At 43.9% G+C, this 26,637-nt stretch overlaps 1 protein-coding gene across 1 annotated transcript in view; it reads right to left on the reverse strand.

The window, feature by feature from the left end:
* BRAF (B-Raf proto-oncogene, serine/threonine kinase) overlaps nt 1–26,637 on the reverse strand; it is a 75,557-nt gene that overhangs the window by 42,034 nt on the left and 6,886 nt on the right. The window contains exons 2-4 of the mRNA XM_058191682.1: nt 8,160–8,423; nt 3,374–3,477; nt 2,733–2,835 (exon numbers count right to left, since the gene is read on the reverse strand). Coding sequence (XP_058047665.1) covers nt 2,733–2,835; nt 3,374–3,477; nt 8,160–8,423 — 471 coding nt within the window. The remainder of the gene's footprint in view (nt 1–2,732; nt 2,836–3,373; nt 3,478–8,159; nt 8,424–26,637) is intronic.

A 26,637-nucleotide genomic window follows, 5' to 3' on the forward strand; every position in this document is an offset into this window, starting at 1 on the left:
CTGCTAAATTTAAACACTATAAATTATAATATCTCTAGATTACGTTAGCCAGACTGCAAGCAAATTGGTACATATTTCCACAAACTCTGTCAATCTCTAATTAAGAAGACCTTCTGGTTGCAAATTTTAAAAGAAATTTGGAAAAATTGCAATTATCTTTGTTGGGAGAATTGCTACTATTAAAATGAATGTTTTACCTAGATTTTTATTCCTCTTTCAGATGATACCAATAATTAAGAAAGATAAGAATCTTGAGGAATGGCAGAAGGAATTAACAAATTTATATGGGAAGGTAAAAAGCTAGGGTTAAAATGAAAATAATTCAAGATTCTCGGAAAGGGAGGTTTAAAATGCCTAATTTTAAATTATATTATGAAGCAGCTGCTCTCTCTGCAATAAGTGATTGGTTTAATTTAACAGAGGACAGAATTTTGAATATAGAAGGTTATGATTTGCTATATGGATGGCATGCATATTTAATTTATGACAAAAAGTGGATAAGGCCTTTAAAAATCATGTGCTAAGAAATGCCCTTCATGTGTTTGGAAAAATTGCAATTATCTCTTAATTCAATGCAACCTACCAGGGTACATGGGTAAGGATTAGGGATGTCAAATTTTTGTAAAACTTTTGAATAAAAATAAAATAATAAACAAAGTATACAAAACAATAGGAGGTACCAAAACCAAGTTTCACACTTTACACACACACAACACAACACAACTGACTCACACACAATGTAAAAGCAGCTGCACTTCACCAAAAGGGCCCCTGCAACAAGCAGGAACCTCACAAAGCCACAAAAGCTCAAAACCAAGTTTCACACTTTACACACACACACACACACACACACACACACACACACACAAATACATACAACTTTGTGAGATTCTGTGTGTTTGTGTAGTTGGAGTGAAACACTACAGAAATACACCAAATCTCAGAAAGCTGCACAAATATTTTGTTATTTTATTTAAATTTTTTAGATCGGGGTCTCCAACCTTATAACTTTAAAGTTTGTGGACTTCAACTCCCAGAGTTCCTCAGCCAGCAAAACATTTGACTGAGCAATGGATTCCAGGCAGATTTATGGACTTCAACTCCCAGAGTTCCTGGGGAACTCCAATCAATTACTTTAGCTGCAACTGATTCTGCCTTCCAGACAATGTAACTGATTGGAAACACCAAAGGAAAGCGAGCCCGAAAGGAGCTTGTTTAATTAAGTAAGTGAGGAGGGATTGGGTGGGCCAGAGAAAAAAAGTTTTTAAAATGCTCCTCTGAGGATCCCTGCTCAGCCACACGATCATCAGAAGGGTTTTTTTTCTTTTAAAAGCCCCTTTTTGGCTGAAGAAAAGAGGCTTTTAAAAGTAAAAAAAAGAAACAAAAAACCTTTGATGATCGGAGAACCAGTTCAGGGGCGTGGCCAGCCAGCCATTACCACCGGTTCTCCGAACGCCAGCAGAGTTTTACTACCGGCTCTACAGAACCGGAGCAAACCGGGGGCAACCCACCACTGTCTATAAGTATTATGACACCAAAGTTATGGAAAGTCTATTATGATGGTACAGTGCAAAGTTCATTCTTTTGTACTTGTATTGCAACATTACACAGAAGCATTTAGAGGAAAGAATTTGCATCATGCTCTCTCTTCCTTCCTGCTAGCAGATACCCATTGGCATCAGGTTAGGAAAGCTGCTTTAGAAACAAAAGAATATATGACTATATATTTGCTTAAAGAAATGCTGTATCATTATATGTTTATTTGCATTAAAGCAAAATACAATTTTCATTTATACAAGATAATGCGGTATTCTCTCTTACCATTAGTTGGTTATTTGCCTTCAGGCCTAAACTAGCAAATTCATGTTCTGACTTTTTACTGTATTTTATTACAAGGTATTTTATGAAAGAAAATGGGTTCATGATTTCAAGACAATCACCCGTAAAAAATAATTCAACTAAAATAGTTTAACTGCTGAGGTTTTATTCAGAGACTGAAGAATTCATATAATGGTGGAAAAACAGGTATTCTTGCTGCTCCTTTCTGTTCTAATTTAAACACTTTGCCTAGCCCTATTTTCTTTTATTTCTCTGTACAGAGGTGGACATCACTATTAAGAAATATGGGTCCTAAATGCTTAGTAGGACTTTAATTTATACATATTAAATCATATTAAAGCCTACACAACCCAAACTTTTATGAAAGCAAGATGAAAGTGATTCCATATGCAATTCTAAATATATCTGTTTGAACTGCAATTATCTCTTAATTCAATGCAACCTACCAGGGTACCTGGGTAAGGATTAGGGATGTCAAATTTTTGTAGATTATCAAGAATTGACCATGAATATCATGCAGAGGCAGAATTACATTCTGCTAAATTTAAACACTATAAATTATAATATCTCTAGATTACGTTAGCCAGACTGCAAGCAAATTGGTACATATTTCCACAAACTCTGTCAATCTCTAATTAAGAAGACCTTCTGGTTGCAAATTTTAAAAGAAATTTGGAAAAAATAATCCAATAATTTGTCACAATTAATTCTGCCGTCAGCTTTCTGACTGTGTTTTTTCCTAAAGCATACAAATACTGAGACATAAAAAAACCAACACAATTTTGATTAAAAGTATGCTATGACTGCAATTTGGAAAAGTTATCAGAGAGAATATAAATACTTTGCTTGGAAGGTTCAAGACCAGTGTGGTTTTTAAAAGTTGCAAGACTTACAAAATTATGTGTCGTAAGAGGCACATTCTCCAAGACTTCCACATGTAGTTCTTCTCCCGTCAACCAGGAAATGTCTGTGTCCCAACCAATGGGCTTCTTTTCCCTACAGGGTAAATAAGTTCTTTGAGGTTAAACGCAATTTCTAAACTCCGATCTTAATGATGAAGATATACTTGTCAGAGGATAGTGATACCAAATATTTAGTGTTTGTTTCCCAGTCCTTTCCTCACAGAAACTTAATATAACTTTTTTAAAGGAATACTCATTCTGATCAAATGACAATTTCCTCCAGAACTAAAAATGTATCATAGTACATTTAGTAGTTTAGTGCCAGAGTAGTCTCCCCAGAAAATCAGAGACAGAAACAATTTGGAAGTTGCTACACTATAGTGTAAAGGAGAGATCACATTGAACCAACCTCCAGTAAATCGACGAATGAATTCAGCAAATGAATTCTTCCCTTCCTACTATCTGCCCTACCACAGTCTCAACAGCTTTTATTGGGAAGTTCTCATATTTATGAAGGCACCTGCTTTGAAATATTGAAAGCTAATATTCTCAGACACCTAGAAACAACCCCTTTAGCAATTGTTCTCTCAAGTGATCACCGCCCACAAAGCCCTATTGCAATCAAACCGTACCCATCCTGTATACGGTAAACAGCACAGCACTCTGGGATAAGACCTCGCATCATCAAAGCTTTCTTTAGACTCTCCCGGACTGTTACTCCACATCGTGCTGGAACCTACAAAGTTTTTTTTTAAAGAAAACCACTGCTTTACATTTCAGTGTAGTATCATACAAGATATTTCAAAACTCTAAAAAAATGTATTCTCTTTAAATTTATATATTTTAATGTTTACAAGCTTTAAGAATTCTGCTAAAACAGATCAAGCATGTTTAGGAATCTACGGGTTTTGAATATAAAGAATCAAAATCATTCTGTCATGGATAACAGATATTGAAAAACCTCTCAGAGAATATGCCAGATCTCAGGAGAGTTTTGTGAGCTCCTTGGAATGCTTCCTAAAGATGGTTTACAAAAAATCCCAAAGCATAATTATTGCCAATCAGTATCATTACTATTACATATACATTTACCAAAGTTCTTAAATATTCCTGTAGTACACATCAAATATGACTGACATTTAATACAAACATCCTTTTAAGAGACGTGTCCATTTCGTTCCTTCTTTATTATAACATTAAAATATATTAATAATCCTTACAATACTTTTTTCTGCAATTCTTGCTGGAACACAAAATAACCAGAAAGCATCATCCTGTCAATCAATTTGCAAATAAATCAAAACAAACCCACTGTCATTATTATCACTTTCTATTTATATATTTTTGCTCTCAAGCTATTTTATTTATCAGGAAAAAAACAACAGCTGGGTGATTCTGAATGGAATTAAAGACTAAACAAAGAGTCTTATTCTTGAGGAAAACGGAACATACTTGTATTCAGATGTCAAGTCCTACATACATTCAGGGTTTTTAACTGAAATCATGAGACAAAATAAATGCAGGAGAAGATATGATAATCTGAAAACTTTGCAAAGGGCCTCGGTGTGGCTCAGGCTGTAAGAAGCCTGTTATTAAAACACAGCTGCCTGGAATTACTGCAGGTTCTAGTCCCACCAGGTCCAAGGTTGACTCAGCCTTCCATCCTTTATAAGGTAGGTAAAATGAGGACCCAGATTGTTGGGGGGGGGCAATAAGTTGACTTTGTAAATATACAAATAGAATGAGACTATTGCCTTACACACTGTAAGCCGCCCTGAGTCTTCGGAGAAGGGCGGGATATAAATGTAAATAAATAAATAAATAAAAAAAGCTTTGTTGTGAACAGGCATTTGCCAGTTTATATTAAAAATTGTGTAGTTACTGTTAACTGGAAATTGCTGAGAATGTGAGGAAAGAAAATAATTCTATGTAACTGTAGAATTAATCTTTTTATTCTTCTATCCCTGTTCAAAAGGTTATTTTCCTTTAGTTTCCTCAACTTTTAAAATGCCAAACACTTTTGCTCGATTTTTAAACTATTCACTATAGGAAATAATACAATAATAACACATATGCACATGAACATACAAATAGCATGAATAAAATACCTAAATGGCCAAATTGGTGTAGAAGAAAATATGAAGAAAAGATATAAAATACAGAGCGTAATATAAAAGCAAGATGACTTCTGACATCTGAGAAAGGATCTTTCCCTATCCACCTGGATTTTTCTTAATATTCTGGATCTAGTCCTTGGTTCAGTCATTAACCGAAGGATAAATTGTAAATTTTTTATCTTTAATGCTTTACTTAAGTTTTATTGTTATCTCTAAAGGCCCAATTGCAACATGGCAAACTTTTAACACAGTCAAGAGAAATTTATGAATCGGAGTAGATTGCCTGTTAGGACTTAGATTTTGTGTACTGTATACTTATTTACATAATTATGAAGACTGAAATTTAGAGAAACCATGTCAACTTCTACTCTATCTTTGAACAGTGCCAAACTAATGGAAAGGATATGTTCAGAAGATAAAAGGAGAAGAAAAGCTAACCATACTGTCCTATTGAAATTTCGACACTTGTTCCAGACATAAATTCCCCTGAGATATGTTGTCTATCTCACACTTGTCTACATGTAATTCATAACTTACAAATACTAAAATCTGAGATTCAAATACAAGGCTGCTGAAAACAAAACATTTTTTATTTTTTTAAAAGTAAATTTCCTGAAACATTTACCTTCAGTCTGCCTGCCCTATTGTTTACATCTTTCCTACTAGTACATGATTCTGCTACTCTCAGGCCTCAAACCAAGAAAGAAATATGGTGATTCTTCCAGAGGACTTTTTTACTGTTTCACACCAAATGGGAATAATCTTGCTACACTGAGCACTCAACTATCAGCATCTATAGTAAACTCTGTGAACTATTAGGGATGGGCTACCTTATCCTCTTTCTCTCACATATAATATCTGGATTGAGTTGCATCTTACTCCTTTGGAGGGCATCTCCTCTTCCACCGCCTCCTTACTATAAGCTATCATCACTGCTACTATATATTGGCTCCTTTTAGAAGACAAGGCAAGACTTCTACGCTGGGAATAGCAATGGTATACACAGAGTATTGCAGAAGACAGTACTAATAGTGTGCTGAATAAACAATTTTCCAATGTTCAGGGAATTGTTTATACACTGTAATTGCAAAATATCCTTCTTAGTAATTTCTTTTGGCACATCTTCCCTTCTTAGCTTTAATTTTAGAAACTAGTAATGGTTTCACCAAACAAATTTTAATCTGGAAAAACGACGATTGCATCACAAAGTATAAACATCATATACCTAAAAATATATCACACTTTTGAGAACTGTTCTGTCATTTTCAGAACTTCTAAGTCCTAAATGGAGAACCTCAGCTTTGGTTTTCAAGTAGTAAAATTTGTACTTGAAAGCATATTAGAAATAAATTCTAATACTAAGGAATTTTGGAGCATAATTCCCAAAGACTGGATAACAGTTTTAGTTCATTTGATTGCTTATTTAGATACTTAGCTAATTAGAAGTTTGATGTTAAAAAAATTAAGTTAGACAGCAAAATCAATCTGTAACTTTATTACTTTCCCTTCTAATATAATGTGATATTTTAAAACCATTTTAAAATCCAGGTTAAGTTATTAAGGAGTTGTAAACCACCCTCCTTTATTGTAAAATATAGCATTATATCTACCCCTCCAAAAACAGATCAAAATTTAACATGCACATGATATAAAATGAGACACATTGGATAATAGAAGACTAAAACAACTGAGAATTAAATACAACAAAGTCCCACCAGGCCCAAGGTTGACTCAGCCTTCCATCCTTTATAAGGTAGGTAAAATGAGAACCCAGATTGTTGGTGGCAATAAAAGTTGACTTTGTATATAATATACAAATGGATGAAGACTATTGCTTAACACAGTGTAAGCCGCCCTGAGTCTTCGGAGAAGGGCGGGATATAAATTCAAATTAAAAAAAATACAAATCCAATTAAAATTATATTGCATACCTGAAATTCAATCTCACTAAATTTGGTGGATGATACATTTAAATAGACATAGGACTGTAGTATTGCTAAGTTATTCTGGTTTCAGTGAAAGAGTTAAACATGCTCAATTCTCCCACTGAAATGAACTGGAGGTAAAAGGCGCTCTGCTAGACTGGGCTACATTGAAATTTGAGTTTTGAATTGCCATTGCATTTAATATTCCTTTTGCAGTCCCCTTCTATCCTTAATTTTCTCATTCCTAAAATGACACTGTTGCTATACCACCCCCTTTAATTATGTGTTCTCCTGGTAATTATGTGCACTCCTGGTAATTCCTGTTTCAGATCCTGTCATCTCATATTTTTAGTGTATAGCCTGTCCTTCCTTCTCTTCCTACTGAGTAAAGAAACTACAATCTCTCTTAACTCCTCTCCCTTGTTTCTAGCCCCCATGGTTTCCTTGGTAACAAGCCTAAATATGTGCAAGAAATTATTAGAAAGGGGGGAAAGATTATCTCTGGGCATGATGTCATTGCTGTGTATAAAAACCATTTCCCATTTAATGCTTAAAGTCCAACATAGATATCCTTAGTGTGGCAGCTTCAACATACATTATATTACAACCCCTTTTTCCCACAAGCTGGCTCTCTGTTGTTCTGCTCATGGTTATCCTTGGTTAGGGTCTACTCTCTAAAAAATTACTGTTACCTCATATGTTGGAGTTTGAGGTTAGTGAGCCATACTGGATTGCAGAACTCTTCAAATATTCACAAATGCAGTAGTAACATACACATTTATTATTAATATATATCCATCTCACAGTCTCAGGAATTGAATACATTTAATTTTTAATTGCTGGGCAGAGAGGTTTTACTTTCATCATCATCCAGCTATCTGGCAAGATATTGTAAGTATGATAATGTTGAAGAAGACAGCATGCAAATTTTCTCAACATCTTTTTCCCAGCATAACTGGAGCAGAAAGTGACATGAACCTTATAGTTTGGCCCTTTGAGCATGAAGAGCAAGGTCACATACATTCATTCTACATGCTGCACAATACCATTGTTGATAATAAGTAAACAAATAAATGAAAAAAAACCTACATATACTGTTACAAAATAGAAGTTGTTAATATTACCACGTTTTCACAGATTTTCGCCAAACTATCACCAATAATGTATTCCAGCCCTTTATTTACAGTTCTAATCCAGTACAATATTTGGGATTTTTTGTGCGCAATACCTTTCTTATTTGACTACGTAATGATCATATGGCAGTAAAAGTACACGAATGACACACCACCAATCCTGTGACTCACTTTGTTTTAGCCATAGACATGTATCTTTGGCAATATTAGAAAGAGAAACATTGACAGCTGTTCAGGTCTTACCACAGTCCTCTGTTTGTTGGGTAGGAAAACTCTAACAGTAGGCTTCTGAGGAGATTTAGGGTTACTCCGTGATAAATCTATAGGATTCTGATACACAGAGAGAGATGAAGGTGCTACAGAAAGACTAGAAGAAGAAGAAGAAGTAACTGTTTCTGTTGAGGCAGAACTGGAGACAGAGAAATCAGTTCCATTTCCCAATGATTCCAACAATTGTTGCTCTCTCTGTTGTAATGCATCTAACTTGCTGGTGTATTCTTCGTATGCCTATAAGAAAAAAATTGAATTATTAAATAATTCTCAAACCTGATTTGCAAATCTACTTCTAAACCTAGTGCTAATCCTTTCCAATTTGGCATCTCCATATATGCTAGAACACAATTCTCATTATTTCCTGAGAGCTGTTGACCACTTTTGCTGAAATGTTGACAGCAAAGTTGCCTGGCATCTTGCACATCAGTTTAAAGAAGTTAGTACTATGCAATCCACATATGCAGCACAAAGCTTAATGGGAAATTCAGCCAATGATCCAGATATACATTTTATCCAATGCAAAATTATGTATTACAATAATATACAGATTTATTTGTATGTGATAACACAAAACTAATTTAAGGGTAGATGAAGATGTTTCAAGGACAATAAAAGTTGGTCAGTCCTTCCCAATCTCCTATTTTTTCACTGTATATTTTATCTCTAGCCAAGTCCCATCCCCTGACTCCACATAGGCTTTGAGACTTAAAATAGGTCCAGCTGGAGAAAATGTTGGTGCAGGAACCACTGGAAAGGATCAGTTATAAGGGAAGGGTGAAGCCCCTCTTTTATATCTGAAAATTACATTGCTATTATATAGTACAGTTATTTGCTGAGGATTAATTTATTTTATCTTTTATAATTCCATTCTGCCCCAAGTGATGTACATGCACTAAAATGGCCTAAAATAGAGGTGTCAAACTCGATTTCATTGAGGGTTGTATTTGACCTCGGCCGGCCAGGGGCTGGGTGGGGTGGAATGTGGCCGGGGTTGGGCGAGGCCATGGTGGGCATTTGACACAGGCTCAAAATGGATTTTTTCCCTTTGCATTCAAAACAGCTATTCTAGACAAAGGGAGATTTACTTTCTGGCACAAATAGTCTCAATTCCATAATGTAGAGATTAAAGACACATAGAGTCCCCAGCTGCTATGGGGCTTGACTCTTTTGTATAGGAACAGAGCATAAATGAACTGACAATTTTTCCAGATGTCTCTAAAAACTGCCTGTCCAACAGTCTTATTAATCTTTGTTACTACCTCTGACACAGCCCTAGAGGAGGACTTAATATTAGTAATAATTTTACAAAATTGATATACCACCCAATTATCAATGACCCTGGGTGGCTCACAACAATAAAAATTACAATTAAATCAGTCACAGGTAAAAAATTAAGATAAAAGATGACAAACTCAGTGATACGAGGGTGCTTACTCTCTCTCATCAAAGACCTGAGTGAAGAGCCAGATGTTTTTGGCTCTTCTGAACAACAGCCATCCAGATCTTGGAGAGTATCTAGCAGATGCTGCTAAAAAGAAGGTGAAGAAGGTGCTGCCACCTAAAGCACTCTGCCAGCCAAAACGGGCTGCGGGTCCCCCCCACATGCGGCCCATTTTTGCCCTCCACGGCTTCCTGCAGTACTCTGTAGGCTGAAAATGAGCTGTGTATGTGGGGGGGGGCACTCTGAAGGCTGTTTTGGCCGGCAGAAGCACCACTGGCCTTGGGTTTGACACCCCTGGCCTAGAAGAATCAATGAGAATTAGAAGTCATTACTTCTACTCACCTTTTGTCCCCTATTTTAAAAAATTATCTGCCCAAAGTAGACATTGTATTGTTTCCTTCTTATCTTTTGTAAAATCATTAGCAGAAGCTACTCCAATTTAAGCCTCATAATCACATGCACCTTTCTACAACTGGAAATTGCAAACAGCATATTATGGTTTGGAAACTTTCAATCTGCTTGGAAAACTGGGTGCATGGAGGGTAGGACAGAATGTATGAGCTTAAATAGTTCATAATGGCAATAGTCCTATATAAATAGAGTGTATCAACTAGGAAAAATCTGGATTGTGACACTAATGTGCAATCTAGCAAATAATTATAATACATGGAAAAGTATTTTTCCTAGAACTGTGATGGCGAACCTGTGGCACGCAGAGCCATATCGGTGGGCATGGAAGCTCAGCTCCAGTGCGTATGTACGCGCCAGCCAGCTGATTTCTGGGCCTTCTGGGCCTACCAGAAGTCACCAATCAGGCTATTTCCAGCTTCAGGAGGGTCTCTGGGGGGTGGGGAAGACTGTTTTCACCCTCCCCAGACTCCTAGAAAGGCTCTGGAGCCTGCGGAGAGTGAAAAATGGGTATACCATGCCGACCATGCCATTGTGTGGCAAAAGCAGGGGGAGCGCGGGTGAGTTGCGTGCATATGCGCGGGGGGCAGGACGCATAGAATTATGTGTGTGGGCATGCGTGCGCGTGACCCACCCCGTTCCCCCTGCTTTTGGCACACGGCAAAAAGGTTAGCCATCACTGGCCTAGAACTTAAATAAATAAATAAGCTAAATAAGGAAACAATGAGTCCTGTGGAAAACAAGTAATGTGTACAGAATTCTTAATTGAGTAAAACTAAGCATCTAGAAGCAATGAAGATGCAGTCCGGCTGATATCTACATGACAAAATGGGGAGGGGGGAACTGTATAATTTGGATTGACACAAAATTTCTCTAATATTAAAAGAGCTACACAAAGAACTAGCATCTCCTTTTAATCTTTTAGTGATAACCACAGCCTATTTTATTCTGTACACAGACTAAACTTTATGAAAGTTTTTCAAGGACCACCCTAAACCAACTCTTTTGTGCATATATAGACAGCATATATAGAATGTTTTATACAGCCCTAATATAGTATGTGCACATGAGCATGCGTGGAGGGGGGGGCAGAGAAGGAGAGACAATATAGATTGAAGAAAAAGAATTCTATAATTACATATATTGCAGAGGGACAGGAGGGAAAACCACATCTGACTAGTGTTCCCACTGACAGGGAGAACCTTGTCTTACTCCCTGCTCAGTGCTGATGCATTCAACTAAACATTGTTAAGCATCCATTTACATTCTTTACTTGCTCCTAACATAATTATTCTAAATCAACTATTTATTCCAAATTTTATACAGAAAGGTTCATAATCCAACCTATTCATTTTATCACATGCTTTGTCTTACTTTTCTTTTTACTTGCATGCATTTCTTAATAACCTATCCAGGACAAACACCTAATTTGTTCATTTTCTGCCTAACAAAGCTATACCAAAAAAGAGTTTTTTTGTCACTTTTTATACATATTCAATGAGGTGCTACCAAGCACCCTTCTCAAGCATGCTTAACAAATTAATATCTCTGTAGTTTTACTCCCCCCTTTTTGTACAGGGAAAGAACAACAATATTCTTTCAACTGTCAGGCAAAGAAACAGTTTTAATGCAAACATTAAACAAATCGTTCACTCATTTTGTAAACAAACACATCTAGTTTAATATTTTTCTATGTAATCTATAGTGGGTTTTTTTCAATATTTTTCAACATATAATATCTGCATCAATATTTTTCTTGGGCACTAATACTTGCACCATCTTGGGCACTAATACTTGCACCATTCCAGTCTTCAATGTATCACTATTATAATTCAGAGACTACCAAAAGCTAAGCCCTTCCTGCTAGAATGAAGAGACTAATGTGCGAGCTATGTCACCAACTGTCAGACACCAGTAGGGCCATAAAAAATTAAGAGATGTGTAATGATTTTACAGCAGTCTTTCCTAGGCACTGAAAGTTGATCCCTGATTTATGCCAACAAATATTTTGGGGATATATACAGAATGCATTTTTAAAAAAAATGGATTTAAGTCAAACACATACAGCTAAACAGATACCAATAAATAACTGATGATTTTTATTCTCTACTGCCTAAAACATTGTGAATAAGCTACCAATTCATATGCTGTTTTCCCAATAAACATTCTTTTCCCACCCAATTCCTAAATGTCTGTAACAATAACCAACTTGCAAGCAACATGTAAGAAATCACCAATCAGAAGAGTGAAATACCCAAACCAATCCAAACCAGATTTCACATTTACCCTATTCCCAAGGCCTGGGGAGAATAACCATGTTTTCAATAATTTCTTCAATAACACTGAAGGGGGAATTAATTTCTCGGGTAAAATCATTCTAGAGGACAGGAATTGCAACCTAGCACACATGCTTTCTGAGTCCTGCAAAATGACATGCTTTAATTGGGGCCAATTATCCACCCTCTTTGACCTCACCTGACAGGCAAAGAAAACTGAGCCTCTGGTGGCTCAGCAGACTAAGTCTGTCTGTTATTAACACAGCTGCTTGCAATTACTGCAAGTTCAAGCCCCACCAGGCCCAATGTTGACTCAGCCTTCCATCCTTTATAAGGTAGGTAAAATGAGGACCCAGATTGTTGGGGGCAATAAAAGTTGACTTTGTATATAATATACAAATGGATGAAGACTATTGCTTAACACTGTGTAAGCCGCCCTGAGTCTTCGGAGAAGAGCGGGATATAAATTCAAATTTTAAAAAAAACTGCAGATACAGTCCCGCAGGTAGCAAGATGCTATGCCACGAAGGGTGTTAAAGGTGATAAATCTGAATTACATCCAAAAAGCAAACTGCTAACCGCTGTAGCTCATGAAACAGTAGGGTGTTTCCAACATTTCCCACATTGCCACCTTTTGGCCCAGCTGTAGCATCCAAATGATCTTCAAGGGCAGCCCTAGATAGAGCGTATGGCAGTAATCCAATTGTGTGGTGACTAGGGTAACATGTATACTAGCTGTGTCTGTGCAAAGACCCTCTTGGCCGGAGTTGCTACCTGCTCTATAAGTAGAAACTGAAGATCCAAGAGGAACCCCAGATTGTCTCAAATGTGGAAGTATGCTCCATAATGGTATGTTGGAATGACTTTGGAAGACAAGGCAACAATTCAGATAAAAGGCAGCTTAGCCCACATCAGGAATGCGGGTGGGGCAAGAGGCTCAAAAGGGACCTTCCCTAGTGATGGCGCAGCGGTTAGAATGAAGTATTGCAGACTAATTCTGCCGATTGCCAGCAGTTCAGCATTTTGTTCCTGACTTGCTCAAGGTTGACTCAGCCTTCCATCCTACCAAGGTCAATAAAATGAGGACCCAGATTGTTGGGAGAAATATGCTGCCTCTGTAAACTGTAAAACACTATGAAGCAGTATCTAAATCTAAGTGTGATAGCTATTTGGGGCGATAAAGGGAACAGGGGAAGGAAGTATTTTCAGACTTGCAAGTTTCTATTAATATAATCTTACAATAAAGTAGAATTAGCTCATCTGGTCATGTTTCTGTCTGGTCTATCTCATAAGACTGATACCCCATTGAGAATCAACAATGCAGTGCCTCTGGATTTAAGGCAGTGGTGAAATCTAATTTTTTTTGCCACTGGTTCTGTGGGTGTGGCTTGGTGGGCTTGGCTTGGTAGTGGTCATGTGATTGGGTGGCTATGGCCAACTTTTTTTTACTAGTAAAAACTAGTAAAAAATGTTTTAAAAAGTTAAAAAAAAAGGTTCCAATGATCAGCACCTGACCAGCCTGACCCCCCCTTGCCAAGCCAGACCCAATGCCTCCTAGCCCCGAAGATTGCCCGCCTTTCTACCTCAGCCACCCAGTCCGGGAGATGACGGGGGCGGGGCGGGGGGGGGGAGAGAAACAAAGTGCTTGGCTGCTCCTCCTTTTCACTCACCCTGAGGTTCCTGCTCCTCGTGTTTTCCATTTGGAGGAAGCTTTTGTACCTGTGAAGGCAAGTCTGGATTCCTGCGCTGCTCACTAAAAACCTCACCAGTACATGGTTTGTGTGTGTGTGTGTGTGTGTTGTGTGTGTGGACGTCGGGCATGGGCTGCTGCGAAAGACCAGAGGCTTTAAAAGACCTTTAGAACAACTCGGGGCTTTTCTGGTTGGCCTCCGAGTTTACACGGCAAGGAAAAGAAAGGCTGCATGCGCGCACGCTCCCCAAAGTTCCATGCCAAAGTTCCATGCCATGCCCTGCCTTTCCCTACCTGAGCCCCAGATCATGTGTGCCAGGCTAATCCTGTATTCTGGGTGGCGGGGGTGGGTGGGAGCAGGAGAGAGGATGTTGTGACCCAGGTTCCTGGACCCAGACTCCTGGACTCGGATGATTCAGAAAATGAGGGAGAAGACCTGGCAAGCCCTGTTTCTCTTGAGCCCTCTCCCTCCCTGGCACCCACTCAAAGGGAGGGGCCGGCACGGCCTGATTCTCCCGGGCCTTCTTCTGATTTGGCAACGCCCCAAGAACAGTTTTGGAGGGACGCAAGATTACGAAGGCTTGATCGACGTGCGCAGCAGCGGAAGAGTTGGGACAAAGCCAAGTCATAATTGTCATGCAGTGACATCTGCAGAGACTATAAATAGGAGGCGGGACTTCCTGGTTTTTGTCTTGGACAAAGCAATGAATTTGGCGCAAGCTAATTCATGGAGGGAAGAATATATTCGTGAGTAATTCTGGCCTTATCTATAATTTCCTCGTTATCTCCAGAAACTTGGCAGGCCCGTGGGTAGACGTGGCCAGGACATGTATCTATGTAAATAAAAGGAAAAAAGGAAGGCCTCTGACGGACTCTTTGCTGGGAGTATTGGGGAAGGAAACAGAACATTTTGTCCAAGACCTGACTAAAACATCTTCCACCAAAGATGGATCAGCAGCAGGTACAGCAGCAGTTAGAGCAGCTACAGCGGCTAATCAACAGCTCCAGCAGCAAGTGGCTCACTTGGCAGGCCAACTTGCTGCCAGGAATGTGCCTGCAGCCCCCCATCCTCCCACCTCCTCCTCGCCGCAAGTGCCCGATAACCGTGCGGATAAGTTTTCTGGGCAGCCTGAGATGTTCCCGACCTTCTTGGGACAGTGCCAGCTCTACATGGCTATGAGGCCAGAGGATTTCCCAGACGACCGGGCTAAGGTGGCCTTCGTGATTAACCTTCTTTCCGGCTCGGCTGCTCGATGGGCCACGCCCTCTTGCTCCAGGACAGCCCCTGCTGGCGGACCAACAGCGTTTTGGCAGCACCTCGCACCATGTATGAGGACCCCGTCAATGCTGACGGCAACCAGGCGCCTTAAGGAACTCCGTCAAGGGAAACGCCCCTGCAGGAGTACATCGCCGAATTTCGCCTTTTGTGCCAGGACTCTGACTGGAATGATGCAGCGCTGGTGGGCCAGCGTTCAGGAGGGACTCTCAGAGGAATTGCAAGACGAGCTGGCCCGCGTGGAGGCGCCATGGACCCTCGACAACTTGGTGCCCTTTGTCTCCGCCTCGATGCCCGCCTGCAACGGCGACCGTCCCGTCGCACCCCGGGACCCTCCGTCGACATCTGCACCCCCACTTCCTGCACCACCAGCACCCAGGGTCGCCCACGTTTTGTAACCGCCATGAAGAGCCCATGGAGTTGGGAGCGCCAGACCTCGCCTAACAGCCCAGGAGCGGAACCGAGGCGCCAAGGGGATTGTGCCTGTACTGTGGGAGCCCGCCACTTCGCCGCTTCTTGCCCCAGAAAGCGGCGGCACGACGCCGTCCCCGAATCACAGCGTGACCAATCGGAAGCGGAGCAGGCCCGACCGGGAAACCCTAGGTCGGGCACGCATTAAGCCCCCACTGGACGCTATGGAAGTAGACTCTGGGCCCCTCGGCATCTGATTCTGGACACACGGATATGGTTGGGGAACCAGTCGGACGGGCTCCAGGCGCATGCGCTGGTGGACTCAGGGCCACAACAAACTTTATGGACCAGGCCTTTGTGACCCAGTTTGCGGTCCCGTGGTTCCGTGGACCCTCCGATGCGGTAGAGACAATTGATGGACGAGAACTGGTGTCCGCCCCATTAAATTCGCCACCCAGCCTTTGCGCCTGGCTATTGGGGACCATGAGGAGGCGATCCAGTTTTATGTCACGGCGGACCTTCATTTTCCTTGGTCCTTGGGTTGGCCTGGCTTCGGACCCACGATCCTCAGGTGGCCTGGTCGCGAACGCCATCTCTTTCCCGAGTCTGCAGTGCGTCGATCACATCCGCCACACCTGTGCCGCCAGAACGCCCCCACCGCTGCCATCACCTTGCCTCCTGAGCTGACGGACTTCGCCGACGTGTTCAGCGAGAAGGAGGCGGACCGACTACCCCGCATCGGCCCCACGATTGCCCGTGGACCTTCTGCCCAACGCACCACTGCCTGTGGGACGCCTGTATTCCATGTCGGAGCCCGAGTTGGCCGCCTCAGGGACTTCCTGGACAAAAACCTGGCCCGAGGGTTCATCCGCCTTCAAAGTCCCTCTCGGCCCCGGTCCTCTTTGTGAAGAAGAAGACAGGGACTTGCGCCTATGCTGTGATTACCGCCCGCTCGCGCCATTACGGTGCGGAATCGCTACCCCTGCCGCTCATCCCGGAGCTACTGGAAAGGTTGCGGAGGCCACGATCTTCACCAAGCTCGATCTCCGGGGCCTACAACCTGGTGCGGATACGAGAAGGAGACGAATGGAAGACGGCATTCGCACCGATACGGACACTACGAATACACTGTCATGCCATTTGGGTTGACCAATGCTCCCGCCGTTTTTCAGCACTTCATGAACGACGTGTTCCGAGACATGTTGGATCGGTTCGTGGTTATCTACCTCGACGACATCCTGATTTACTCCCGGTCCAGGGAAAGCCACCTTCGACACGGCAGTCTGGTTCTGCAACGCTTGCGGGAGCAACAACTCAATGCGAAACTGGAGAAATGCGTCTTCTTCCGGACTTCCATAGAATTCCTCGGGCATATCATCTCGCCCGAGGGCATAGCCATGGACCCATGTAAAGTAGAAGCTTTGTGTAGCTGGGAAGCCCCTCGTCGGGTGAAGGATGTTCAGCGCCTACTGGGCTTCGCCAACTACTACCGGACCTTCATCCCGGGCTTCGCCACACTGACAGCTCCACTTACCCAGCTCCTCAGGAAGAAGGTTGCATTCCAGTGGGGTCCCCCGCAGCAAGAAGCATTCACAGCCCTCAAGAAAGCCTTCACACGGAACCCGTCCTGAGGCATCCCGACCCGCTCCGGCCTTTTGTGGTGGAAACGGACGCGTCAATGTGGCTCTGGGAGCGGTGCTGCTACAGGCTCCGACGAATGGTGGCACACTTTTCCCTGCGCTTACTACTCCCGGAAACTCAACCTTCCGAGCGCAACTACACTATCTGGGAAAAAGAGTTGCTGGCTATCAAGGCTGCATTCGAGGCTTGGCGACACCATCTGGAGGGGGCCCGACATCAGGTGGAGGTCCGAACGGACCATCGGAATCTCGAGCACCTCACCACAGCTCGGAAGTTGAACCAGCGGCAGATCCGTGGTCGTTGTTTTTGCCCGGTTCAACTTCCGCGTGACCTACATTCCCAGCGGTCACAACCGGAGGGCGGATGCCCTGTCCAAGCCAGAGTACCTCTGCGCCAAGGACCCCTTCCTCCACGGACAGTGCTGCCGGCAGAAGCCTTGGCCGCAGCACGGGAGCCAGTGGACTTGCGGGCCCAGGTGCGAGGCGCAGCGCCAGGACGCCTGGCCGCAGCAAAGGAGAGCGGAGGTGGGCCCCCCGCCTCCTTGGACCTTGGAGGAGGACTTACTCAAGTTTCGGGGGCGATTATATGTGCCCACAGGACCACTCCGAGCCCTCGTCATGACCCAGTGCCACGACAACCCTGCAGCAGGACATTTTGGGTTCTTCAAGACCTCCACCTGGTGACACGGACCTTTGGTGGCCCAGTGCGGCATGATATACATGCCTACGTGACATCCTGCGTGCCGTGCCGGCAAGCCAAGACCGCCACGGGGCCCCTCCCGGCTCCTCCAACCCTTGCCGACACCCGACAGACCCTGGGGCGATCTCTATGGATTTCCTGACAGACCTGCCGCCGTCCTCTGGGTTCACCACGGTGCTGGTGGTGGTGGACATGCTCACCAAGATGGCACACTTCATCCCATGCCGCGGACTGCCCACAGCCGCAAAACGCCCGCCTCTTTCTGCAGCACATCTTCCGCCTCCATGGTCTACCGGACAGGGTGGTTTCGGACCGCGGAGTTCAGTTCACAGCCCGCTTCTGGAAGAGCCTGATGGCGCGTTGGAGGTGCAGGTATGTCTGTCGTCATCGCACCATCCGGAGACCGACGGGGGTACAGAGAAGGTCATCGGTATACTGGAACAGTATCTCCGTTGCTTCATCAACCAGCAACAGGACAACTGGGCCGACTACCTGTCTCTGGCGGAGTTTGCTTTTAACAACTCTCAGCACACCTCTACTCAGGTGACCCGTTCTTTGCCAATGTGGGTACCATCCGCTGCTCTTCCCTCTGGCACCACCGGACTCTCCTGTTCCCGAAACGCAGACCTTCCTGACGGAATTGCATGCGGTCCAACAGTTGGTACGTCAGCAGCTGAATCGGGCAAAGGAGGACTACAAACGGTCCGCTGACCGCTCCCGACGGGCAACGCCCCCGCTGGCAGTTGGAGACCGGGTGTGGCTCTCCACCAAACACCTCCCGTCCGACCGGCCGGTAAAGAAGTTGGACCACCGATTCATCGGCCCGTTCCCTGTCGAGGCAGTCATCAACCCGGTAGCCTACCGACTGACCCTGCCACGATCCATGCGGATCCACCCCGTTTTTCACCGGTCCCTTCTGGTTCCTGAGGCCACACCGAGTCCCCTTCGGTGCCCAACAGCACCCGTCACTGTCGCCGAGGACGGGTCGGAGGAATACGAAGTCCACAGCGTACGAGACTCTCGCTGGCTAAAGGGTCGTTTCCAATATTTGATCGCGTGGAAGGGATACGGGACTGATTTCTCCTGGGTAGATGCCTCCGACGTTCATGCCCCTGACCTGGTGCAGGCCTTCCATGAGCAGAACCCAGCCCGACCGCATCCCGATCGTCAGCCCCGGGGGAAGGGCCCTGCGGTGAGGGATAGTGTTGTGACCCAGGTTCCTGGACCCAGACTCCTGGACTCGGATGATTCAGAAAATGAGGGAGAAGACCTGGCAAGCCCTGCTTCTCTTGAGCCCTCTCCCTCCCTGGCACCCACTCAAAGGGAGGGGCCGGCACGGCCTGATTCTCCCGGGCCTTCTTCTGATTTGGCAACGCCCCAAGAACAGTTTTGGAGGGACGCAAGATTACGAAGGCTTGATCGGCGTGCGCAGCAGCGGAAGAGTTGGGACAAAGCCAAGTCATAATTGTCATGCAGTGACATCTGCAGAGACTATAAATAGGAGGCGGGACTTCCTGGTTTTTTGTCTCGGACAAAGCAATGAATTTGGCGCAAGCTAATTCATGGAGGGAAGAATATATTCGTGAGTAATTCTGGCCTTATCTATAATTTCCTCGTTATCTCCAGAAACTTGGCAGGCCCGTGGGTAGACGTGGCCAGGACATGTATCTATGTAAATAAAAGGAAAAAAAAGGAAGGCCTCTGACGGACTCTTTGCTGGGAGTATTGGGGGAAGGGAAACAGAACAGAGGAAGAAGTGGCTATGAGCTTAGGACAGAGCAGCAGGGAAAAAAATGTAGGAGAGGGTGCTTTGGTAGCACGGGGAATCATTCCCTTTATCAACTCTTATTAATTATACATATGAACCAGTAATCCATTGCCTCTTCCCCTGCGATGAGGGCATGGTCACTCACACATACACTCCCCCCACACACAAGCACCCCGCCTCAGCAGCCATCTTCCACAATCTTCGCTTTCCCTTCCTCTTGCTCCCCCTCATTGGTGAACTTCAGGTGACTGACTGTGGATTTGACACATAAGCAGTTCAGGCTGCTGACAACGAACCTTCGGGCGCAGCCAGGGAGGGCCAAGCGAGGCTGCACTGAATGTTGGTGTGGAGGCGGGGGAAGTGGGGGGGGGGAGGAAATGACCCCTCCAATCCATCCCCGACTTCATTCTTTTTTTCTTTGGAGGCCAACCAGAAGGAGCCCCAAGTCGCTCTAAAGGTCTTTTAAAGCCCCCTTCTCTCTCTCTCTCTCTCTCTCTGTGTGTGTGTGTGTGTGTGTGTCTTTGCTCCTGGTCTTTCACACCAGCCCATGCCCAATATCCACGTACATACACAGCAGTACTGGCGAGGTTTTTAGCGAGTAGTGCAGGAATCCAGACTTGCCTTCACAGGTACAAAAGTTTCCTCCAAATGGAAAAATGCCAGGAGCAAGCAAGTGCTTCTTTCTGCACTTGCTCCTAGCGTTTTTCCACTTGGAAGAAGGAGAGGAGGAGGAAGAAGACGAGGAGGGCGATGATCCTGGGCACGTGAAGCAAGTGGTAGGATCGTCCCGAGCTTCCACAGCAGGAAGTTCTGGGTGAATGAAAAAGGGGGAGCAGTCGAGCGCTTTGTTTCTCTGGAACTGGTAGTAAAAAATGCTTAGAAAGTTTTTTTTTTTTTTTTTTAAAAGTTCCGACCATTGTGTGTCACTCAGTTGATCCTTGGAATATTTTTTTTACTTTTTAAGCATTTTTTTACTTACCGGTTCTCCGGAAGTAAAAGCAGGAAGTAACAACGGTCGGTCAGGTGGGCATAGCCTCGAGCTGCCATTGCTACCAGTTCTCTGAACCACCAGCTGTCATCGCTACCGGATTGACCGAACCGGCCCGAACCGGGATCATTTCACCCCTGGCTTAAGGGCTCAGATAGACTTAGCCACTTAGTCTGATTGTGCTTTAATTCCTTTCCTACTTATACTCAAGTGCAGTGTTTCTGAAAGTCTTTCTACCTTAAAAATTAAGGAGGACCCTACAGAGCCTACAGACCCTATGGGCTACATTTCTCAATATTTACAGTACTATATTAAAAATTCAAACTGATGTTATTAACACAGCTGCTTGCAATTACTGCAGGTTCTAGTCCCACCAGGCCCAAGGTTGACTCAGCCTTCCATCCTTTATAAGGTAGGTAAAATGAGGACCCAGATTGTTGGAGGCAATAAGTTGACTTTGTATATAAATATACAAATAGGATGAAGACTATTGCTAACATAGTGTAAGCCGCCCTGAGTCTTCGGAGAAGGGCGGGATATAAATGCAAATAAAAAAAAATTTGTAGAATATTTATTGAATCATGTAAAAATAACAATATTAAATCTATGTATTTTTTATGAAAAACTCCCAATACTTCTTGAACAAGAAAGAAACAATGAAAAAAGTGAGATTTTTTTAAAAATTGCAAATATTTTCAATATTTGGAAAATAATTTTGATTTTTTTTGGGGGGTGCTCCCTTGATAGGGTCTTGGGAGATCCCCAGGGGTCTTTGGCCCATACTTCAAGATTTGGTGCCCTAGTGAATCAGGGAGGCTTTTGTTAGACAAATATCTTGCCCCACTCCCAGGACTTAAAGAATGTTTCCTTCTTCACTTAGATAACGTTGCATATTTCTGTCAAGGTCAACTCCCTTCCTCTCTACTAAAATGCACCATCACTTCCTTCAAGGCTGAGGAGATCACCATCTCGAAGAAGCTGATGTCCCCACATGGACCAGACTACAATAATGAAATGAAATGTGTGGATACCTTGAGGGACAAGGGGAAGAGATGTTGCCTAGAAAACAACCAGACAAGGGAGCCAGGAACCCTAGTGATTTAAGGGTCAGAGGAAGAAACTTAGGAAAAATCTGCCCTAATTAAGCAGGAGGTTCAAAATGGTGATTTGTACCTTTAGACTTGTTCTGTTATGTAACCTATAATAAAGTAAAATTAACTCATCTAGTCATGGTTCCTGTCTAGTTTATCTAGAAGGGACCTGGATTTAACATGCAGTTGGCTTAGCTGACAGACTGAAAACTCCTGTCTATTTCCTTGAGAGTCACAGAATAAAACTTGCTCTAGATAACTACAAAAGACCTTGTTTTGGGTATTGTCCAATCAGAGTCCAACTCTGAGTTAATCCGAGCAATTTTATCTGCCAAATAGCAAGAATATTCCTCACAATAACTCTGCATATGCTCTGCAATCTGTCCCTTCTCAGCAGGGATCTGTTCTCCCTGAACTGGGTTGCTGCGCAGCTACCAGCAAAAACAATAAGGGCAAAGAAAAAAACATTTTTTTTGCCCTTATTTCCACAATGTAAGCCCTAATATAAGTTCTTACTCATGCTCAATCAGATTCACTCTTTGTCTTCGTCCACTGGTACTCTGGGCATCTATTCTTTCTCCTTTGCAGAAACTATGAATTTTGCTGAAAGGCGACATCCACATCAGCAATTTATTTTCAAAACCAGAAACAAAACCAGAGTCTGAAATACATTCTATCATGGTTTACTAGTTCAGATGATAGAAGCACAAAGGAGCATTACCACATGTCAATTGGAAGAAAGAATGTACTTTTTAGATCGTTAAACCATGATTTGGAGGACTGTCAGAAGCACATCTAGCATTAACATCATGAACTTCAGAAAACTCTCAGCATCCATCAAGATTCTTAGATAAACCACCTTAATAGATCCACTGCTCTCACAAATGTCCAGGAAGCTCAAAATGTGCAGTCTGACCATGAAAGTGCTCTGGCCATGGCAAAGGACAAAATTAATATTCTCCATATTCCAATCAAGTTTCATCTGCCATGGAGCTACCTTTGTGAGCTGGAACTAAGATTACTGGGGCAAGTTCATGGTTGCCACTCTCAAGCCAATCCAAACTCCGTATCTAAAGTATGGAGGCTGAAGTCCCCACAAAGCATGAAGTCAGCATCACCTCAGCATCAGTCCAGGAAAGAAGTCTAAAAGCTTCTGAAGGACAATTGCTAGCTAGCAGAGTGGACAGAACATGTCCAGAAGGCTAAGCCCTGGCTTAACATCATGCATAGACACTATACCTCCAGTTATTACCAGAATTGTGCTCTTCATTGCTAAAGCCTTCTGAATGTTCAGAGTAACACTTCTCTAGAATTTAGCATTGTGGTTGCTGCACGACCTGAAACCCAGGAAGGCAAATCTATGACAGGACCTATCCCCATTGCTATGAAGGCAGGCCTCAAAATACATACAAACTTTAGATCATGAGTGGATGCTGTCTCATCTTGCATTTCATCAGCAGCCTAAAACCCTGGTGCTCTCCTAATTTTCTCAGCCATACTTTCCTCTGTACAACATTGAATTAATATGGTTCTCCATTCCCATGCCTCTTGCACTTGTATCTCTCCACATTTGTATGCTCATCAGATTGTTTTGGTCACACCACGAGGTTAGTCGTCCGACCTCCCGTCTGTATGCGGATTCATCATTGTCTCGAATGAGACCGATCACTGTTGTGTCATCTGCGAACTTCAGTAGTTTAACAGATGGATCATTGGAGATGTAGTCATTGGTATACAGAGAGAAGTGGGGAGAGCACACAGCCTTGGGGGGGCCCCGTGCTAATTGTACAGGTATCTGATATGATCCTGCTTAGCTTCACCTACTGCTTCCTGTTTTTTAGGAAGCTTGTGATCCACTTACAAGTCTGTTCATAAGCCATCCTTGATCTTCAAATTCAGTTTTCTATTTGTCAACCTCCATCTCATTCAGATTTAACTTAATCTTGTCCTCTCTTCTCCAACACATTATTGAGTTAAGGCAACTTTCAAGAGGACAGATAGCTTCCTTGGAACTGACTGGAAATCCAATAGAGCTGCTTTCATTAACATACTGATGGCACTGTGTATCTAACTACTCCAACAGCTTCATGTAGACGTTAAAAAGCCTGAGGGATAAGATGGGACCCTTTGGAGACCACACCTCAATATACTAGGTATCAAAGTCTCCTATTCTGGGAACATGGCCCAACAAAAAGGAACAGAAGAATGGTAAAATTCTAGCCCATAGAATTTAGGGAAGACAGGCCTGGGAGAGAAGCCAGATCTCTGTGGTATATGAAAGTTCAATGATTTTATTATTGTTTAAAATTCTGTATAACAGATGTTTTATCAGCAACTGGCTTTTAAAAAATAAGGTTGGAAGGAGTCATGTTATTATTATTACCCTGACTTCTTTTCTTAGATGGCATCTGAAAGGAAAGAAGATGAGCCATAAAAATACTTAAATCTGTTTTAAGGAGAATCATATTTATTCTTTCCCGGAAATCCACAGTGAATATTATTTGTTCTTCTTTTCAAATCACAATTTCAGAGCTAGGTTGTCATACTTCATATTATCACAGTTATACCTTAACTTAATGGTGAAAATGAACGGTTACTGAAGTATGGCTGTAAGCTAAAGCAAATGTAGGACAGCCTATAGCAGTGATGGCTAATCTTTTTCCCATCATATGCCAAAAGCGGGGGAAGGGGGGGTGTCACACGTGTGTGCGTGCCCATACCCATAATTCTATGCGCCCTGCGCATGGGTGTGCAACCTCCTGTTCTCCCCCCACTTTTGGCACGTGATGGCACGGTGGGCCTGGTAGGCCTGTTTTTTGCTCTCCCCAGGCTCCAAAGCCTCTCTAGGAGCCTGGGGCGGGAGAAAACAGCCTTCCCCCTGCCTGGAGGCCAGAAATGGCCCATTTGCTGACTTCCGGTGGGACCGGAAGGCCCGTTTTTTGCTCTCCCCAGGCTCCAGAGCCTCTCTAGGAGCCCAGGGAGGGTGAAAACAGCCCCCCCCCGGAGGCCAGAAACAAGAGAGACAGAGAAACTAAAGAGGCTCTGGAGCCTGGGGAGAGCAAAAAACAGGCATTCTGGTCCTACCGGAAGTCGGCAAATGGGCCATTTCCAGCCTCTGGAGGCCTCTGGCAGGGTGGGGAAGGCTGTTTTCACCCTTCCCAGACTCCTAGAGAGCTCTGGAGCCTGGGGAGAGCAAAAAACAGGCATACCGGCCCCACCGTGCCATCACGTGCCAAAAGCTGGGGTAGGGTCACATACACATTAGCGAGTTGCATAGAATTATGGGTGTGGGCACACATGCGTGTGACCCCGTAGCGCTCCCCCCACTTATGGCGCATGATGGCAAAAAGGTTAGTTGCTCTTCCCTTCTTCACACAGGATCACCCAGCAGTGGGAGTGGAGAGGGAGAAGGGGTTCCTGCATATTGCCGTTTCTGTGTGCTAACGCTGCTGTTCCCTTCTTCACACAGGATCACCCAGCAGTGGGAGCGGAGAGGGAGAAGGGGTTCCTGCATGCTGCTGTTTTTGTGTAGCACTCTCCCCTCAATTCTCGTGGCCATTGTTGCCCCCTTCTCCCTCTCTGTTCCTGCTGCTGGGTGATCCCCTGGGAAGAAGGGGACAGCAGCGTTAGCACACAGAAATGGCAGCACGCAAGAACACCACCCCCTTCTCCCTCTCCATTCCCGCTGCTGGGTGACCCCATGTGAAGAAGGGGGCTAGCAGAGAGGGGAAGAATGCAAGGTTGCTGCTTCTGGGATGAGGGGACTCAGGAAGCATCTGGGTCCAGCTCACCCAGTTCTCTTCCTCTCGCAGCCAGCTTTCCCAGTCTAGCTTGATGAAGGCTTCAACCCCAGGCCCTGGTCCATTTCCCCCACCAACAGCCAGACAAAGCTAGGCAAAAAACTAGCCCTCACCGGAGCCCAGCTTCACCAACAGTGGGCTTGGAAAGGGCAATGTGAGCTGTGCTGCCACTTGCGTCAAGCTAGACTGGGGAGGGAGAACGTGAGTGAGCCAGCGGTGCTTCCTTCCAGCCTTCGCCCAAAGCCACACACCACACCAGGAGGCTGAAGTTGGAATTTCTGCCGCCCTCCGACCTGCATGTACCTTGACAATGGGACTGTTTCTCTCCGCCCCTTTTCTGTTTTTTTGCTTGGCGCAGGGGGACAAACCTGGCTTTGCTTCCCATTGCAGCTTGGAATCTCAAAGCCAAGAATGAATGTTTGTGTTGAAGCTAGCCTGGGTGCTAGATCGCCCCCCCCCAAAAAACCTCTCTCTCTCTTGAAGCCCGGCTGAACTTTTGCACACCACTCATTGATGCGGAGGGTGGGGTAGAGCTTATAGGCGGCCAAGCTAAGTGCCTGAAGAATCTCAGCTGGCCAGCGGGGAGGCAGGGCATCCCAACACCAGCAGTTCTGCAGGAAAAGAAACTGCTTTTGTTTGCCGAGCCAATGTAGGGTCACATTATGGTGTCGTAGTGGGCTTCAGGAGAGGATGGGATCCTGTATCCTCCATTGTGAAGTGTGTGAGTGAAAAAGTTCACTCAATCAATTCCAACTTTGCAAGATCTTTTTCTTTCACAAGAAGTTGGAATTGATTGAGTGAAACGCGATGGAGAAACACAATTGGAGCTGGGCTGGGGCGACTGCGCGCATGCCACAGAAAGGGCTCTGCGTGCCATGTCTGGGATGTGTGCCATAGGTTCGCCATCATGATGCTAGGCCATTAGGTAAGCAAAAAAACCTTTAAAACTGAGACCTCAA

The sequence above is a fragment of the Ahaetulla prasina genome, chromosome 7 (assembly GCF_028640845.1).
Source record: "Ahaetulla prasina isolate Xishuangbanna chromosome 7, ASM2864084v1, whole genome shotgun sequence".
Lineage (NCBI taxonomy): Eukaryota > Metazoa > Chordata > Lepidosauria > Squamata > Colubridae > Ahaetulla > Ahaetulla prasina.